Genomic DNA, 17,882 nt, shown 5'->3' with positions numbered 1-17,882 from the left:
TTTGGTATTCAGTCTGGCAGGCAGTTCCTATGAAAAGCAGCTGTCCAAGCAATGGGAGTGGTGCTCCTGGTGTTGTTTCAGAAGATCTATAATTTCTTGTTTCATGTAAATTAAAGAAATACAATACTTTTTTGGCTAAAGCCAGATGTTCCAAGCAATTCTCTTCCTACTTATAAATAGCTATTTAAATATGCTCCTCTGTGATACATTTATTTATTTTTTGTGAATTGACTACATGACTCCAGGGTAGTATTCCCAATTGCCATCAGGAAGGTAAATATTTATGTTCTGTAAGCAGTCGGCCTGAGGCAGAATATGAATTTGTTACAGGAGTAACTAATGGGTGCCATGGGTATATGTGGACTTTCTGGTTTTTTGGGATGAGACTTTCCTTGCTAAAAATATATTTTTAGCTTGAAATCGTCTTTGACAAAACTGTGCTGGAAAAAGTTTCCACACCTGGGAATGAGAAGTGTCTTACCAGTGTCTTTCAGTATTGTGGGATAAGAGGTAGTTCCACCAACATAAACAAAATGCTTGTCATCTCAAATGCCTGAGGAAGGATGCTGTACAGGAACAGCTATGCAAGGCTGTGTCTTCGTTAATAAAAAGATGTCTTAGTTTTAACAATGAGATAAGTCTCACTACGGAAAACAACTCTATTGTTTAGTGAGGATGCAGCCAAAAATATTTCAAGTATTTGTCCAACAGGCTGCTCAGGAATAGAAATTTTCTCAAAATGCACTAAAAGTAAATGCCTTTTGGGAAAGCGGAACAGTAACAGTAGGTGGCTACAGAAGAACTCTAAGTGATTTTTGATATGTGCAGCATTATGTTGGGAAGTCAAATGGGGTGGAACTGACAAATTCAGAAGCCCTTCTCTCTGGCCATTTTTTGATAAACATTTCTATACAGTAGAACATTTTTTAAAAAGGTACAGGAAATAAATTGTCAGCATAGGTAAAACTCACATCTGAGTCTTAGCACTGTGATCCATCAGATCCTAGACCAGTGGTTCCCAACTTGTGGCCCGTGGGGCTTTCAGAATGGCCCATGGCTCCCCACCTACTGGCTGCAGAAGGGAGCCACTGCCTTAGGTACCCAGGCGGAGCATGTTGCCAATGCAGGCTCCTTGCTGCAGCCAAGGGGACGGGAGATCAGTGCTCCTCTCCCCTTGGCTGTAGCAGGGAGCACGGCAAAGTGCTCCTCCTGGGTCTCTAGGCTCTGGGGTCCCTGCTGGAGCCAGAAGGAGGGGAGCACTGATCTGCTATCCCCCTGGCTGCAGAAGGGAGCCACTGCTTAGGTACCTAGGTGGAGCGAACAGCTTCCCTGCCACAGCCAGGGGGACAGGAGATCCTCCTCACTGAACTCCTTCCCTCTGGCTGCAGTGAGGAGGGAGGTTGCTGCTGGCAGGGACTAGTGTCCCTTCAGGGTTGTAAAAATTATATTTGTGGCCCTTGAGGTTGGGAACCACTGTCCTAGACACTTCTCTTATCTGTAAGCACCGCATTGTATGCTTGCCATAACTTCAAGCGGCCTCTTTATAATACTCGAATAAGAAAGTGTGTGTATATACAGCACCCAGAAGTCTAGTTCTTCTTTCCTGTCACCTGTGAATAGCATCAATCACACTTTTGATTTACTTGAATTCTTACACTGTAGTTGCATGCAGGGTTACATTTTTCTTATTTATGTAATCTGTGACTTTCAGTGAAATACAGGACCTCTAGGACAGTGTTCCAGCATTATGCAGAAGTTTGCAGAAACGCTGACAATCTTTGACCCAGAGGGATCAATTTTATTCCATATCAGAATGATTAAGTAGGATGGAGAATTCTGCCAACTTGCCTTGTGTAGAATATTACAAATTTTCACACAGTAATTGTTCATCTCTATTAAGAACCAGTAATCAAACATGATCCAGTCTATTAAGAAAAATGGAGTTACTTCCTGAAATTTGATATGATAAAGAAATTCAAAGAACTTGTACCTGTGTAACTAGTGCAATGTCAGACAATTTGCAAGTCAGTCCAACAAATACTGACTTTTGAAGTTTATTGCTGACTTTCAGTAATAAACCAAAGTTTGAAAGAGACGTGCACACTAGGGCAAACTGGAAAAGAGAACTCTTATATGCAAAGTAACTTACTTAGCCAATATGTTCTCTCCTCGCTTCCACCCTCATCCGTTTTTCTGCTGCATCCTGCACATGATGCATGATTGACATCATTCTGCTGCCATGGAAACTGATGTCAAATTTCAGTGGAACTACTTCTCTGCAGGATAAAGCAGGAACAGAAGATATGAACAGCATACGTATATTCCCTTTTTTAGAAAAATTTGCAGTACAGACATGTACTGTTGCATGTACAGTTGTTGGCCAGTTAGCAGGGCATCCCAACAAAAGCTGTTATCACCCATCATGTATTTTGTATTTGAGCTGTTCTAGAAAACTAATTTGTAGTTTCTTTTGATTCCTCTGTCTCCAAAGCCAAGTGGTTGCCTTAGTTCCTGGGGCTTTGGAACGACATTTAGTAATAACTTCCAGAGATTAAACTTGAGTTTTCTATAAATGAAAATGGTATGATCTTAAGAACTAATATTGCATAACTGGCCCAAGCTAAAAACCGTTTGATACTACCAGAAAAATAGAAATCCCAGTGTGTCGATGGGACATTGGATTGATTTCTAGTGCAAGCTGGTCATGAAATATTAAACCCTAGAACAGTCAATGTACCTGCAGTGAATGTAGCCTGTGTGATTTGTAATGTAATCCCTGCTTCTGTCTGTTCCATGTTTGGCGGAAAAGAAAAACCATTTCTGTGGTAGGTTCCTTTTTAATTAAAAAGGTAGCTGTATAAAGCTTCTCAGAGGTTAGGAATGCTGGCAGTCATCTCAGAAGATGGATTAGTGGGCTGAATGCACGTTAAGTCAACAGAGCAAAACAAATTCAGGTTCCCCCCACCCTGGTTGTGGAACCAAAGGAACTTGTTTCATGGATATTATGACCTATACATATTGGGATATCTGTCTTTTTGTACACTCTTCCTTATCTTTGGCATTCATATTATCTCAGTCTTGCAAATTGTCATTTAAATCAACCCACATGCTGTCTACTCACCAACATATAAAGAAAATTAAGGTATCAGAGAATTTTGCAAGTCTGCCTTGCAGTATTAAAACTGAGTTGTTTTTTTTAAAGCATTACTTCTCACCATTTATGTTGCTTGCGTATTTTGAGGGAAAAAGTGGATGGTTAAGGACTCTGACTAATGTAGTTTTATTGCAATATGGGTAAAGTGAAACAGATTCTCTTTCTGGTTCTCATGAGCTAGCATCATGAGGGGAAAGGGTTCTAATACTGCAGCGGGAAGTTCTAAATTAAATGTGTTTTCATTTAAATATCAATAAAAACGTTGTTTAATCTTGGATTTCACTAAAATATTCAAAGTTTAGTCATTTAAGCTTTAATTTTTTTAATTAAAGTAAAATACAGTGCTGCTACCACAATGCTTTAGTTATGGTTGAGGAAGAACTTTCTTTCTATATCTGTTCCTCTCAAACACCACTTCCTCCAGCACTTCTAACCATTTTACCAGCAAGCTGGGGGCAGGGGTTAGAGGTAGGGCTTGGAAATGAGAGTTTATGCTTGTCATTATGTTTCTACATCAAATTTCTACAGTTTACGAGCAGTTTATTGTTATCCTTGAAAACTTTCTGGGATCTGAAGCCAATCTAGGTTCTTTCTGGGTCATGAATGCTCACCACTGATGGAGATTCTGATTCTGGAGCTCTGTCAATGAGGGAAGCAGAATGGAGTCTTAATTTCTGCTACCAAAAATTTCTTTGACTATTAATCAGTAAAGTAAGCACAGCTCTGAATGTGCATGGGATGGATTTGTTGAATAAGAAATGTATATCATTACATTATAACTATCCTGCCTGTGGCCACTTCCAGGCAATGTTTCAGATTTTTATCTCTGGATAATTTAAACATTTCAGTGTTAACTTTGCCAGTGTGCACTTGCGGGAGGGACGACAATGCTTATCCTATGGGTTGGCTCTGGAGTAGTTGTGACTGTCGCAGCTTGGTGCATACAAAGGCAACATAGCAGAGCAGGAGCAGCTGGTGTGGCTTTGAGGGACCTGAAATGAAAGAGAACCCCAGGACAAGCTTTAAATGTTGCAAACCTGCTCAAGAGGTGCCCTTTGCACTGGAGGTATTCCCAAAGGTGACCACCTACAATTACGCTGTGGCCACTTTGTGCGAACATAGCCAGTGTAAATAGGGTGTAAGGCAACAGAGAATTTAGACATTAGGGGATGTTTTACGCAACTAAAAGAAAATACTATTAAATGCTGCTTCTCTGACCAAAAGGAACTTCAGTTTCCTTTAACAGCTGGATAACTTAGCATAACTTCATTTAAAATCATCCTTTTAGTCTTCATCTTATAATTATTCATCAGACAAAATCTCCATCATCCTTTTGAAAAACTGATCAGAAAGGATCATGCATTAAACATTTAGGTAGGAGAGAGAGATACCACTTCTCCTCAAATAGACATTGATATGCCCAAACAATTTGTGCTGTGTGAGGGAAAGAATGAAAGCTTAGTAGTATTAGCTAAAATATTAGTCTTTTATTGTTTACCACTTATGTATCTTTAGAGGGCTATCTTCCAACAGTAGAATAATCAACACTTTATTAGTGCTTATGTCTGAGAAGTGCCTCTTGAACCTCTGATGAAAGATCTCTCCAATGAATGCATGTTTTGTATTAAAATATACCATATTTGTAATGTGAACTAGAATAAGGATTTTTGATACATCTGTTATTCTTTGGCTTGTAAAGCATTTTTTTCAGATTCACTGCATGAACTCCTTATAATATAGAACTCTATAATCAAACATGTTTTTGCATCTCTTTGTTGATTGGAATCAATCACATGTATTCTTGGTATAAAACTGTGCAAAGAAAGTTTAAATACTTTAAAAATGTACACAACAACACACTTTTCACAAAAAGAGTAACACTAATTCCAGGCACCAACACAAGTCTGCAGATTTATAAGTTTGACATAAAATATTCCAAGTTTGATTTCAGAGTTAAGCATGTGTGGATACTTTGCATATACACATCTGATATTTGCACACCTGAGATGTGTGCATAAAATACAGGTCCCTAACTTTGAAAATCTGTCTTTGTATAGAACTGCGTGTCAGACTTGCAATAGCAAGTATTCTCATGTCATAAAAAGTGTGACTGAACATCCAATGGCAATCAATTTGCAAGATTAATTTTAGAAGCATTAATTGTAATTCAGTGTATTGTCTGAGTGAAATGGTAACAGACGTGAAATTAAATGAGGTTTTTGGGTAAGCAGTGGACTTCATTGGCGTTCATATATTGGGAGTGACATGTCATTGAACCAGATTTGCTTATTGAAAATGCCACCCTCCAAATTGATTTATAATCCATAAAATTGAGATATAACCGTATCGTCTCTTTTTTCCAGATGAAGTGGACTACAGTAACTTTGGGACCAACACACTAACCAGGAAAAAGAAGGCTCTGGTGACCCTCCGTAATGACAATCTTCGCAGGCGTCCCCACATTAATATTAGCATGCCTCACGATTTTAGACCAGTGTCTTCCATCATTGACGTGGACATTCTTCCCGAAACACACAGAAGAGTGAGGCTCTATCGACACGGGTGCGAAAAGCCATTAGGATTTTACATCCGTGATGGGACCAGTGTGAGAGTAACTCCTCATGGACTGGAAAAAGTACCTGGTATTTTCATCTCTCGTATGGTTCCTGGCGGCTTAGCTGAGAGCACAGGATTGTTGGCTGTTAATGATGAGGTTCTGGAAGTTAATGGCATTGAAGTAGCTGGGAAAACTCTTGACCAAGTAACGGACATGATGATCGCCAATAGCCACAATCTTATTATCACTGTCAAGCCAGCAAACCAAAGGAATAATATTATCCGAAGCAGTAGGATGTCTGGCAGTTCAGGCCAGTCTACAGATAGCGCAGCTAGTCACCACAGCTTGCCTTCCTCCCATGTGCTGCAAAACTTCCACCCTGATGAGATGGAGAGTGATGAGGAGGCTGACATTGTCATTGAAGGTGGTCTGGACCCACAGCACATTCCCAAATCTCACAGCTTCCCCTCTAGTAGCCTCTCCCGAATCAATGGCAGCAGTCTTAGCCACAGACTTCAGAGGGACCTGGTTGTCAACAATAACTCTGGCCGAGAAAGCAATGGCAACATCCACAAAATACTAAGTTCCTTAAAAACTGATCCCCGACATAGTTTGGTTATCCCCAGAGGAGGCATTGAAGAGGATGGAACCGTGATTACACTTTAGTGGTGGTTCCTGTGCTGAGTGTTTTCAGTCTTAAGTGCCAATTGGAACAAATTGGACTCTTATAACCCCTGACGCACAGAACAAAAGTGAACCTACATTCGTATAGACCCCATGGGTGTGAAAAATTTTACTTTCTAGGAAACATGGTTTTGGGATTAGATATAAAACTGTTACTTATTGCAAATTCTGAAAAATAGTGTAAATATATGGTTTATGTCCCAGTTGTAAAATGAGAAAGCAAATGGAAGCGCCAAATCTGCAATTATTTTTAGATGACACAAACGTCAGGAAAAAATCTCATTGGCTAGGAAATGGCAGGGCTATTTATGTGTGTTTCCATGGATTTTTGAGACAAGTAACAAACATGTCAGTTTGGAGTGGGGTCTTTCTAAATTGATCAGAGAAACACAATTGTTTTATCTTAAAATATTAAGTTTCATGTGCAACTGATCAGTCCTCCTATTATGACATACCAGTCTTCCTTTATCTCGTTTACCCATATTATTTGCCATGTTATATCTAATTTGGACAAGCTGTATATAAAGTAGCAGTATCCCATTCTGGTGGCAGCAATGTTTGGGAAATGCTGCATTTACACTTTCCAAACAAAACTTTGACCAAATGAAATGAGAGAGAGTGATAGATACTGTTTTGGGTTTGTTTTTTTAAAAAGTCTAAGTGAGAGGGATAGAGGAGGATGTTGATGCCATTATTCCTTTTGGACCAGCACCACCTGTTGGTCAGTGGCGGTACTTGTCTGAGTTACAAAATTTTTGTTGTATATGAAAGAGGGGGAAAAAAAAAAAAAAGATTCCTAGAGGGGTTTTAACTGACTCCAGCACCATCAAGTGAAAAGCACATTATTTTTTAAAATATTTATTAGACAAGAAAATTACCAATTTTAGTGACTATGGTTTTCATCATCTTTATCTCTTGGTAACATGATGAGTATGAATTTTGAGAACATAAGCCAGAAGGACACACAAAATATGAATTACTTAAACACATTTTACCACCATGTCTTAGACCACATGACTGATGGAAAGAGCTTTTTTCTGTGTTTTAGAGGCAACTTGAATCCGCAAAAACTTTAGCTACAAAAGGCTGGTCGTCTACAGTACACTGTTCGAAGGATGCTGACAAGCTAGAAAGTCAATCTCTGAACAACTTGCTCAATATTTCAGACACTGATGCGTCAGAGAGGGATTTACCATGTCTAGGGTAAAGCTGTTTAGGAAATTAAAATATAATGTATGTTTTGGATTACAAAGTCTTTGTCAGATACTGGTTAGCTACTAACTTGGAGTCAATACCTGGATTTATAACCCAGAAGGAAACAACTTTGCTCCCAATTCTGTTTGTTTCTTATCTCCAGAAAATGCCACAACTTATTGAAAATGGTTTAATCTAAAACATTTTGTAATATCTTCAGCAGTTTAAGGAACAAATATAATTGTCTTACAATGTATTTTTCTACTTTTAGCTGTGTCATTTTCTTTTTTTAAAATCTTGTAGTGTATTGTGTATTAAAGCTTTTCTGGTTTTTTTAATGTGGTGGAACGGGCATTTCTTTAATATTGCACTGGGTTTGAAAACTTGGACCACTTAGGTTTTAACAAGGTGCAGTTTTGGACTTAGAGAAGGGTGTACGTGGATTCCTTCTCACTCTAATTTTTAAAAATGCAAATGACCAACCGTTACTTTATTAACACAATGTCACACTGTTCACTGCAGAGATGCTTGGGGAGGTTGAATTAAATCTGTAATCTTTTCGATAATTTAAACTTTAAAGCTTCTTTAATATTTTTTAAACGTTCTCTCCTGTTTGCTGTGCCAATTAAATCTGTCCTAGGTATATCAGTTGTAGAGAGCTGTACATATTTTGCTGAGGCCAGCAAGAATGGCACAATGACCTGTGATGACAATCTCTTGCAATGACTTTATTTGTATTCTGCCAAAAGTAGTCATTTTTTAGCTGATGGATATTGGTGCAGTAGAGTAGACAGTTTCTCACTGTACCATTGTGTGCTTCAGTCACAGACCAGCTTATCAATAAAAGTAGTTTTATTTAAAGGTATATTGTGCTTTTATGAGTAAGAGGGTTTCTGTCTGGCTGAAAGTTTTATTTTCACCAGTGAATAATAACAGGCTAAGCAATGTGACTAGTCATAGATAGCTTTCTGGGTGGTTTTTAATTTAAATGACATCAAAGCTGATGCTGGCACTCTTGTAACTTGCACTACACCCTTATTTCCTACCCCTTACTATATCTTTCAGTAGAAAATCTGACTCTTCAGTCATGTCAAAACAGCGGACTCTAGTTTCTGATCACACTTTTCCTGTGTCTGGGGGCATGTTTGTTTCTCTGTTCCTCGGTGGAATTGCTCTCTGTACTCATGTGGACACAGCAGACTGTTTTGATTTCTGTTGGGTTGGGTTTTTCCTCATAGATTATCTTTATTAAGGGGTGCAGTTGTTGCTGTTCTGATTCCCCTGGAAGGGAAGTTGTGTGCTCTGTCCTCCATAAGTCTGTTTTCAATTCACATGTTTTCTCTAGGGAGATAGGGTCACTTTGACTTCCCAGAAAACACCTAAAACACTTACTTATATGATCCTATGGTTTAGACCACGACATAAGTACAAATAAAGTGCATTTGGAGAAACATCTGAAGACAAGTATTGGAGCCCCTCTGAGTAAAACACTACTTTGTCAAGGGTAGCTGATGCTCTAAATAAAGTTCACTACACTGTCTACAAAATATTAAATAAAGGGTAAATATCTCTCAATTATTTGTTTGTTAAAATGTATACTGGATAAAATCTTTCATCAGGAACTCTAGTCACATTTCCATTCAGCAATTATCAGGTTGAGTGGGAGGAGTGAAGGAACTTTAAATAAAAGTCCAACTACAACTGCAGACTTCTGTTAAAATGGCATCTCAGCAGCAATTGATATATAAATTGTCATCAGGCATTCAAGCAAACACCTCAATGAGATGAATGATACTTCCTGGAATAAAGCAAGAGTTTTAAGGTATCTACAGGTCTGTGCTTCACTTGGCACCAGTTGTTACATGGCTGTCCTCTGACTTGATCAAAACCCTTGCATTTTTAGTGTAGATGGGACTTTAATCCAAGACTTTATCATCATTCAGGGACAGGTGCCTAATCGTACCCAATTTGCTCTAAACCTTGAGTGTACAGTCTCCTTCAATATGAATGAGTTGTTATGGTTCTGATTCCAGAAAAAACTGCTGCAACTGGAGAAAGCAGACAGGCCAAGACTGTGTGTTTCAATCTAAACTCTTCAAGTGGTCTTCCAGCATAAAAGGATTCTATTACCTCTAAAATGAAAGTATTTAACAATAAGAGTGACTGAGGCAGCAAAGATAACTAAATCCTCCTTCAAGGAAGCATCTGCAAAATTGGATATACAAGAAGACAGATTTTCTCAGTTAGAAAATCATATGAACTTAGTTGAAGGCAGTACATAGTTCTCACAAGGAAAGACATTGCCAATGTTACCTCATTACAGGATAAAATTAATGTTCTAGGAGCTGAATCAGTCATTTCCATTTTGGGCTGAGAACAGATACAGTTGAGGAATACCATCAGCATGAAATCATTTCAAAAAAGGAATTAAAAGTAGTTTCAGGTACTACTGTTCAGAGTTCCACCCCACCACCAATTTCTGTAATTTGTCATGGTCTCCTATTTTTAAAATAGTTTTTCTCTTCCCGTTGCTCTGGGAGAGATGCACACAAATTAAAAAGTCTGAAACTGACTATATGTAAAGTGCTAACAAATGTCCTATGTAAACAAACTGGAAAAAATACTTACCTTTCTATTATGTAAGTCTTAGGTGTTAATTGTAACAATTGTAGACAAGTCTCTTTAAATTGAGGCTATCCCTTTAAGAAAACCTGAGCTTAGTTGCTACTTTAATGGGAGACCTTTAAGGAAAACTCAGGTAATATTGGCCCAGTCAGTGGATCCTATTTAGGTTCTGGGATGTGGGTGACTAAAAGCCCCTCCCCACCCAGCCAAAGGGGAGGAGCTACTTGAACCCAGGACTCAACTGAATGCAGGGGACAACAAATGAGAGAACAGGAACAGGCATGAAGGTTGAAGGATTAAACGGAGGGAACCTGAAGGGGACACTAAGCAGAGAACCCACAGACAGTGCCCACTACTCCACAAAAGTATCTAAGGAGCCAGCGGACGCAACCCAGAGGAACTCTGCTCAGCGGCGTGAGCAGATGGAGGAACAGAAGTAGGGCTCACAGTCGCAGAGCACCTCCTCAGCCAACATCCTCTCCCTGGTGTTGTAGATGGCCACCTTGGCCAAGGCTAGGAGGAGATTGACAAGGAGGTCCCGTGACTTTGTGGGGCCATGGATGGGGTGTGCATACAATAGGAGGTGTGGGAAGAAATGCAGCCAGAACCTCAGGAGAAGGTTCTAGAGAAGCAAGAAGAGGGGCTGCAAATTGACGCATTCCAGATATATGTGCACCAGGGTCTCTTTCACGCCACAGAAGGGACAGGTGTCAGGACGGGGTAAACCGTGCCAGGTACATGCCCATGAAGGAGCTGCCAGCTAATGTTCCTGGTGGGCCGTGGAACCATGGTGGATATAGATTGGCCCACCAGAACTCATCCTCAACAGATGGCAAAAGGTCCCACCACTTAGTATCAGGGCAGGACACGAGGGTGAAGAAAGGGAGTGTGGCGCACAAGCACGTATGGAGTTGCCCTTGGTGTGGTTCAGAAACAAACCGGCTGCAGATCACACAGGCTGAGCTGGCTGCAAGAAGGGGGTGGCCAGAAGGGCTTGCAGGACAGGGGCCCAATGAAAAGATCTGGAGGGCCTGGTGTGAGGGGCAGGTGCGAAGCACCCTCCCGCAGGACCCACTTGAGGTAGATCCGAGAGGCAGGCAACAAGGCTGCTCTCTCCTCCTGAAGTACACACTGGGGAGGTTTGAATGGTGAAGAGCCACATGTGCTGATTCAGCAGTTGGGGATTCACCCAGTCCTCCTGGTCGTAGTCCAGGAGGTCTCCAATCTTGGTGACTCCTGCCAGGACCGACCCCTGGTGCACCAAGGGGGACTCTGTCACTTGCACACCAAGATGGGGATTGTGCAGCATGGGCTCCATGAGGAGATCTGCCCCCTTCGGCGGCCGCCGCCACGGACCTCGTTGCCAAGACCAGCCTCTCAGTCAGTGGATGGTAGACAGGTTTGGCTTGACCTTAATAGTATGTCCTACTGGGGAGAATTTTTAATTCTAGTGCCAGGGAAGATTCTCTTCTTTACTAATCTCACAGCCATCTTTTCAATAGGTTCTTTTTTTGACCGCCAACTCCGCCATCCCCGAGACCGACAACCAGCTGAGACCCGACGTCGTCATCACCGACGAGGATCACAAGAAGATCGTCATGGTGGATGTCACGGTCCCCTTCGAGCCTGGCCCTCCACACTGCCCGAGCCCGCAAGGAGGAGAAATATTCCCCCTTGGCCGACACCCTGAGGGCTCAGGGCTACGAGGTCCAGATCCACGCTTTGATCGTTGGGGCCCTGGGCGCCTGTGACCCCTGCAACGAGCCCGTGCTCTGGGCCTGCGGTGTGGGTCGGCGCTACGCCCAACTCACGAGACGCCTCATGGTGTCAGACGCCATCTGGTGGTCAAGGGATATATATGTCGAACATATCACTGGACACCGGCAATACCAGGAGGAGCGGGACAGAGAGCCCCCCCTGGAACCAGCCGGTCCTGCTGACTCCACCGACCCGAGCGGCCTCGTCAAGGGGCGCGCCACCAGAGGTTGCGGTGGACACGCCATTGGAGGTCACGGTGGGCGCAACAACAGATGCCGCGAAGACCACCGCAGGAGAAGATGGGACTGACCCGCCAATCGACTGTGAGGGACACTGGACTAATGAGACATTTCACCCCGTATAGACCTATATACTCTTTCTATTAAAACATGCCCCCAATGCTTCCCCTATACATTGAAATGCTCCCTCATGTCCATGTATCTCCTTGTAAACCTTAAACCTAACACCATCACCTCCCATCCGGGATACTGCAGCCCACCCCACCACTGTCCTCCCCAGACCCATACTCCCACCCCCATGCATGGACTCACTTGCTCCCCTTGGCAAATACCTCCCAGGGATCCTCCCCACACGATGGACAGCATCCCCCCCTCCCCATATATCTCCCTGCACACCATTGTACTCCCCAGACCTCCACTCCCACACATGGACTCGCTTGCCTTCCTTGGCAAATGCCTCCCAGGGACCCTCCCCCCATGCTGGATAGCGTCCCCTTCTCCCCCCATACCTCCTGCAACCCTCAAGTCCCACACTTCCAGCCCCTCCTACGGGGCCACAGCTCATCATGCTGCTGCCACTCCCTGATCCCCAATCACCCCCCAACCCCCCTGCATACCATCCCTGGATATTGTATTACTGTGCCTTGTAAACCCTGACCGTTGCTTTTTTGTTTTTTGCTTAAACATTTTCTAATAAAATGTTTAATTCTAACAGCTACTGAGTGAGACTTTTGTAGATCTTTCCATGGATAGTTTTGTGATAGCATATCAATTGTTGAGGACACGATGGAAATATCTGTGTCTGGGGTACTGCATGAGATTGATGGCTACAGGGTGAGGCTAGACAGTTGGAGGCTTCTCAGTTTGATAGCCACTGAGAATTTAGTGTATGGCTATGTAAAAATAGCATGTTACTTTGCATATCTGCACCCTGTCTTCAAGGTATTTCCTTAATTAACTGAAACAATTTTTACTTCTGTTAGTGGAGATTGTATGGATATGCAAGAGCTACCTCAATTAACTGCTTCATTGGTCCTCAGTAGAACTGCCAGTTAAGTTATAATTGATGATCTGTAAAACTGATGCTGACTGAAGAGGCAGAAACAATATCGCTTGCTTTTCACATATTTAAGCTGAGTTAAAGGTGACAGAAAAATCATCTTTTTGCCTGGTGAACTGAGCAAACAAGGTAAGGATGTGAGATATTTTAAACCTTTTAACTCCTCTCCAAACAAGGTTTTAAATTAAAAGATCCTAGCTATGATTGGCTGAAATGTCTGACATCAGGACATTTCTACTGTTGCCCTTGTTCTTGGTATTCAAAGTAACTGATATCTGTTAAAATTAACTATATTGCATATGCATATTACTGGATTCTGACTGAATCATCAGCCATCAACAATGGTGTGTTCCCATCCTTTTATCTTAATTTCCAATTTGAAAGTGTTTATTTTAATAACCAAGTTGCTCAATCTTCCTTTTTGGCCTGAGGTAAATCACTTTACTGGGCACAATTATCTAATTTTTTTCCATCTAGAAAGAATACTGTTTGAGAAGATGTGGGGTGAGGAGGAAAAAGTCTGATAGAATATGTAGAATTGATTTTGTATGCTTTGTTTTGCTTTTATGTGGTGATGCATAAAAGTTTCAGGTACTTTAAAAATGTACTTGATTATAGGACAGTTTGCCTTCCCTTTCTTTTGCTGGAGAATCTAAAGTGGAGTAGGAGCAAAAGCTTCCTTAGACCTTAACGCAAAGGCCAGTACTTTTATTTTGCAAAACATTAGCATGCATATGGAATGGAAAACAATGCTCTATATTGTTGTTTATATATAAATGAATCAGTGCAGTACCCTCACCATCCATGCTGGGTTTCAGCTGTGATACTGCTGTCTCAAAAAGGAGTATTGCAAAAAGAGAAGGAAGACAGATAAACAATGAAGATGATTTGGCATAGGACTGACTGAAATTAGAGAAGATATGAGAGAGGGTTGAGTGAGGCACACAAATTAATGACTCATACACAGCAGGCAAATGGATTGCTCCTATTTACCATTTGTCATAAGACAAGCACAACATTAATTTGGCAAGATTTAAAATCACAACAAGGAAATACCTTTCTACACAACATATACATTGTGTGGAACCCACTGCTTGAAAATATTACTGAGGCAAAGTGTTCAGTAGGATTCAAAATAGAATCAGGCACTTATGAGTAATTAGAACATCCATGCTTGCATTAGATGTTTTTTTTTTTTAAAATTGATATATAAAAAAATTATTTTTTTTAAAAACCATTCTATATATATCATGTCAAACCATAAGTAAAGCTCTATCTGGGCTAGAAAGAGATTTCTATTGTCCCTGTGAGAGCTCCACGTCAGGTGTGCATGCATCTTTGATTGGAGACTTTTTGTAGCACTGCCCGTTTGGTTTGCACGTGACCTCATGCCCCATACCGAGGGTATATAGGACAGTGTTAGACTGAAACCCTGTTACTTTTTCAACCACCTTAGCCTGAGATGGAGCATAACGTGGTGTCCGTTTATAGCTAGAGTCCCTTAACTAAGGCCATGTCTAAACAACAAAGTTCAAGCAATGCAAGTTACATTAGTGTATAGGCACCGAATATAGAGTGTCACTTGTGTGCATCCCCCGCCTTGCATGCTTGCATCAGTGCTGTGCATCCTCCTCATGAGTGGTTGTCAACATAAAACGTGGTGCACAATGTGCAAGTATCCCAGTGTGGCCCATGATGCTGTCTGTTTCAATGCCTTGTGGGACATTTTTGCAGTGCTTTTTGGGATGCCCCTGGTTCACTCAGGGACTTCTGGGAGCTAGGGGTGAAGTTTGCACCATGCTATTTCCTCCATCCCATAATACCTATTCTGTCCCATAATTTTGGTGCTATTTTTTTAAAACTCTCCCAGTCCTAAGCACCACTTTTTGGTCTCCATCTCTCCAGCAGAAGCATGGACCCTAAATAGCTCAGTGCAATTCTCATGAGTTTTGCTAATACAGGATGCATGATTCTCATGTATTTGCAGAACTGGAATATGTACTATTACAATGGGAGGAAGATGATGTTCCAGCACAATAACTGGATGCTGATAGATATGACAAAAAATGCTAGGCTGCCGTTTACGGAGCTGCTCCACACGGTGAGTTGCTGCTTCTGGGCCTGAGAAATGAGCACTGATTGGTGAGATATCCTCTTCATGCAGGTTTGGGATAATGAGCTGAAGCTGTAGAATTTTTGGATGTGAAAGACCTATTCCTGGATCTGTGTGGTGAGAGTTGTACTGACAGCAGAGAAATAGGTGGTGCTCATGCTTTGGAAGCTTGCAATGCAGGATTGCTACTGATCAGCAGGCAATCAGTTTGAAGATGGAAAATCCACAGTGGGGGCTATTGTCCTGTAAGTGTGTACAGCCATGAATCATCTGCTGCTGCCGAGGATTGTGACTCTTGGAAATGTGCATGAAATTGTGCATGTGTTTGTAGCCACAGAGGCCCCTAGCTGTGCTGGAGCAATAGACAGCGCGCACACAGCCCTGTTCTAGCACCATCCCATCTTGTCACTGAGTACATCAACAGAAAGGGATATTTTTCCACGATTATGAAAGCACGGGTGGATCACTAGGAATGCTTCACTGATAACGTGGGCTACTCAGATAAGGATGACAAAGGCATCAAAAGCGCGGCTGCTAGTGGTGGTCCAAAGCTGCCCTGGCCCCTATGCTGCTAGCCTATTTACTGCAGTGATCCCATCTGAACTCATCAGAGTGGGGGTGGGAGGGGAACAAGGCTGCCATCCCTAAAATGTTTGGAAGAGGATTGCAAAATATCTCCATGGAAGTTTCATCAAGATCTTTTTGAGGACAAAAGGGACATCCCTATTAAGTACTCTCTGTGTGTGTCTCTGCCTAGATAAGCAAACCAAAGAACTAAGGGGATACCAACTTCTACCTCCTTTTTTCCTACCTCTGGCAGAACACAGGACACTGACCTGGCATGGACTGGGCAGGCAGACTGACATACTATTTTTTTAATGTATTCTCTAACTATATTTTTTTTAACATCAGTAAAGTAATCAATGAAAAGTCAATGCTTTTGGTCTCTGAAGTTGTAGGTTGAATGGATACCCTTTTGAAATGGCAAAGGACAAGGGTGGGGGGTGATAAGGTTTCAGGCAACAAAACTGGGGGGGAAATTACTAGAAGGAGTAATTCCTGTACAAACTTACCTGAGCTTGCTTCCCTTCATTAGTGGACTTATCTGGTAAAACTGGGTTTAATCAGGCATTTCAAACAGCTCTTGACTTGTGGCATGTTTTGAGTCCCCTGCCATATTATGCCCCCACTTCTCCCTTCTTGCTGTTTATAGTAGGGGTCTCTGCCTCCAGTTCCTGTTAAGCTTCCAGTCGCATACAGATGGGATACTTGCCATATATGACCTGCAGTTTGTTGTAAAAGAAGCAGGATAGCACCAGATTTCTTGTTTTCCTCACTGAGTCTCATGTCTGGCATAGTTTGTGTGATTTCATATGGCACTGCTGCTGATCCCTGTATTACCCCTTTGCCAGCATCCCCGTCATGCAATTTGCTTATAGATGTTGATGTTTGTGTCTAACTGTGCTTGCAATCTTTTCTACCTACAGGACTAGGCAATTCAATACTACTGGCCTGCCCCAGCCAGGAGCATAGCGGATAGCTCTGTGTTCATAAAGCTAGCAGGGTTGGATGGTCAGGTGCCAACAACAAAGGTGAGGTGTATGTGTGCTTGGCAAAGTGGGCAATCAGGAGAAGCCATTTCAAAGATACATAGGGGTCTATAAAGGGGTAGGCTGTGACACCTGACTTCTGGAATTCAAAACTGTGAATGTAGTTGCTGTCGGAGGGTCAGGGGAATTGTGGTACATCTACTCGAGGACCATTAGCCTCAATATGGGTCTCAGTTTACATTCTCATTGTGTTGTGCTACATCAATCAGCCATGGCACTGCAGTGTAGGGAGCTGTAGTGGTGTTGCTTTGCTGTAGGGAGGTGCTTATCTTCCTGGAAGGCAAATTTTGGAGTAGATGTGTGATTCCCTCAACTTTGTAGTACTGTGGGCTGGAAGCTGCTTTTCTAAAGGGCTACTGCACGGTTGTTTCTGGCTGCTTACAAAGCAGGTGCTGTGAAGGTAGGATAAAGCAGGTAACTGGTCTGATGGGCTGTAGCCATTCCTTACAGTTACCAGTTTGCTTCCACCTATTTAACACAGCTGTGAATTACAAGCTGAACTACTTATCTAAATGGTCCTATCTCCTGCGTTTGCAGCTAGCCCTAGTGCCTGCACAGCACTTCTCTGTCAAGTTGGGGGAGGGGGGGAGAAAAACCGGCACCACCTACCCCCACCCTCCCTGTCCTCCTATCCCTCTAACCACACAAGGCACTAGACAGACAGCAGCAGGCCTCGGGGAGCAGGGCCTAGACACCCAGCACGTGCTACTAGACCTGGTCCTGCTGTCCCCAGGTTTGCTGGGTTTTGCTCGGGGAGGGGAGAGGCGGGCTCTGGTTGCACGGGGGAGAAAGGAAGGACCCTCCCCTGGCCACGCTCCGCTGCAGCCATGGCGTCGCGTGCCCCGTCCCACGCGCCAGGCGGGCACCGCTACCGACCCAACCGCCTGC

The 17,882-nt window shown here is 42.4% G+C and overlaps 1 protein-coding gene across 1 annotated transcript in view; it reads left to right on the top strand.

Moving 5' to 3' along the window:
* Positions 1-8,450, top strand: part of PARD6G (par-6 family cell polarity regulator gamma) — a 94,179-nt gene extending 85,729 nt beyond the window's left edge. Inside the window, exon 5 of the mRNA XM_067537567.1 lies at positions 5,518-8,450. Coding sequence (XP_067393668.1) covers positions 5,518-6,377 — 860 coding nt within the window. The 3' untranslated portion in view covers positions 6,378-8,450. The remainder of the gene's footprint in view (positions 1-5,517) is intronic.
* The last annotated feature ends 9,432 nt before the right edge of the window (positions 8,451-17,882 follow it).

The sequence above is a fragment of the Emydura macquarii genome, unplaced genomic scaffold (genome assembly GCF_026122565.2).
Source record: "Emydura macquarii macquarii isolate MOO-44397 ecotype Brisbane River unplaced genomic scaffold, CSIRO-AGI_Emac_v2 contig_431, whole genome shotgun sequence".
NCBI classification, from domain to species: domain Eukaryota; kingdom Metazoa; phylum Chordata; order Testudines; family Chelidae; genus Emydura; species Emydura macquarii.
Note: the sequence above shows the minus strand (reverse complement) of the source record. Positions and strands in the feature narration are given on the sequence as shown.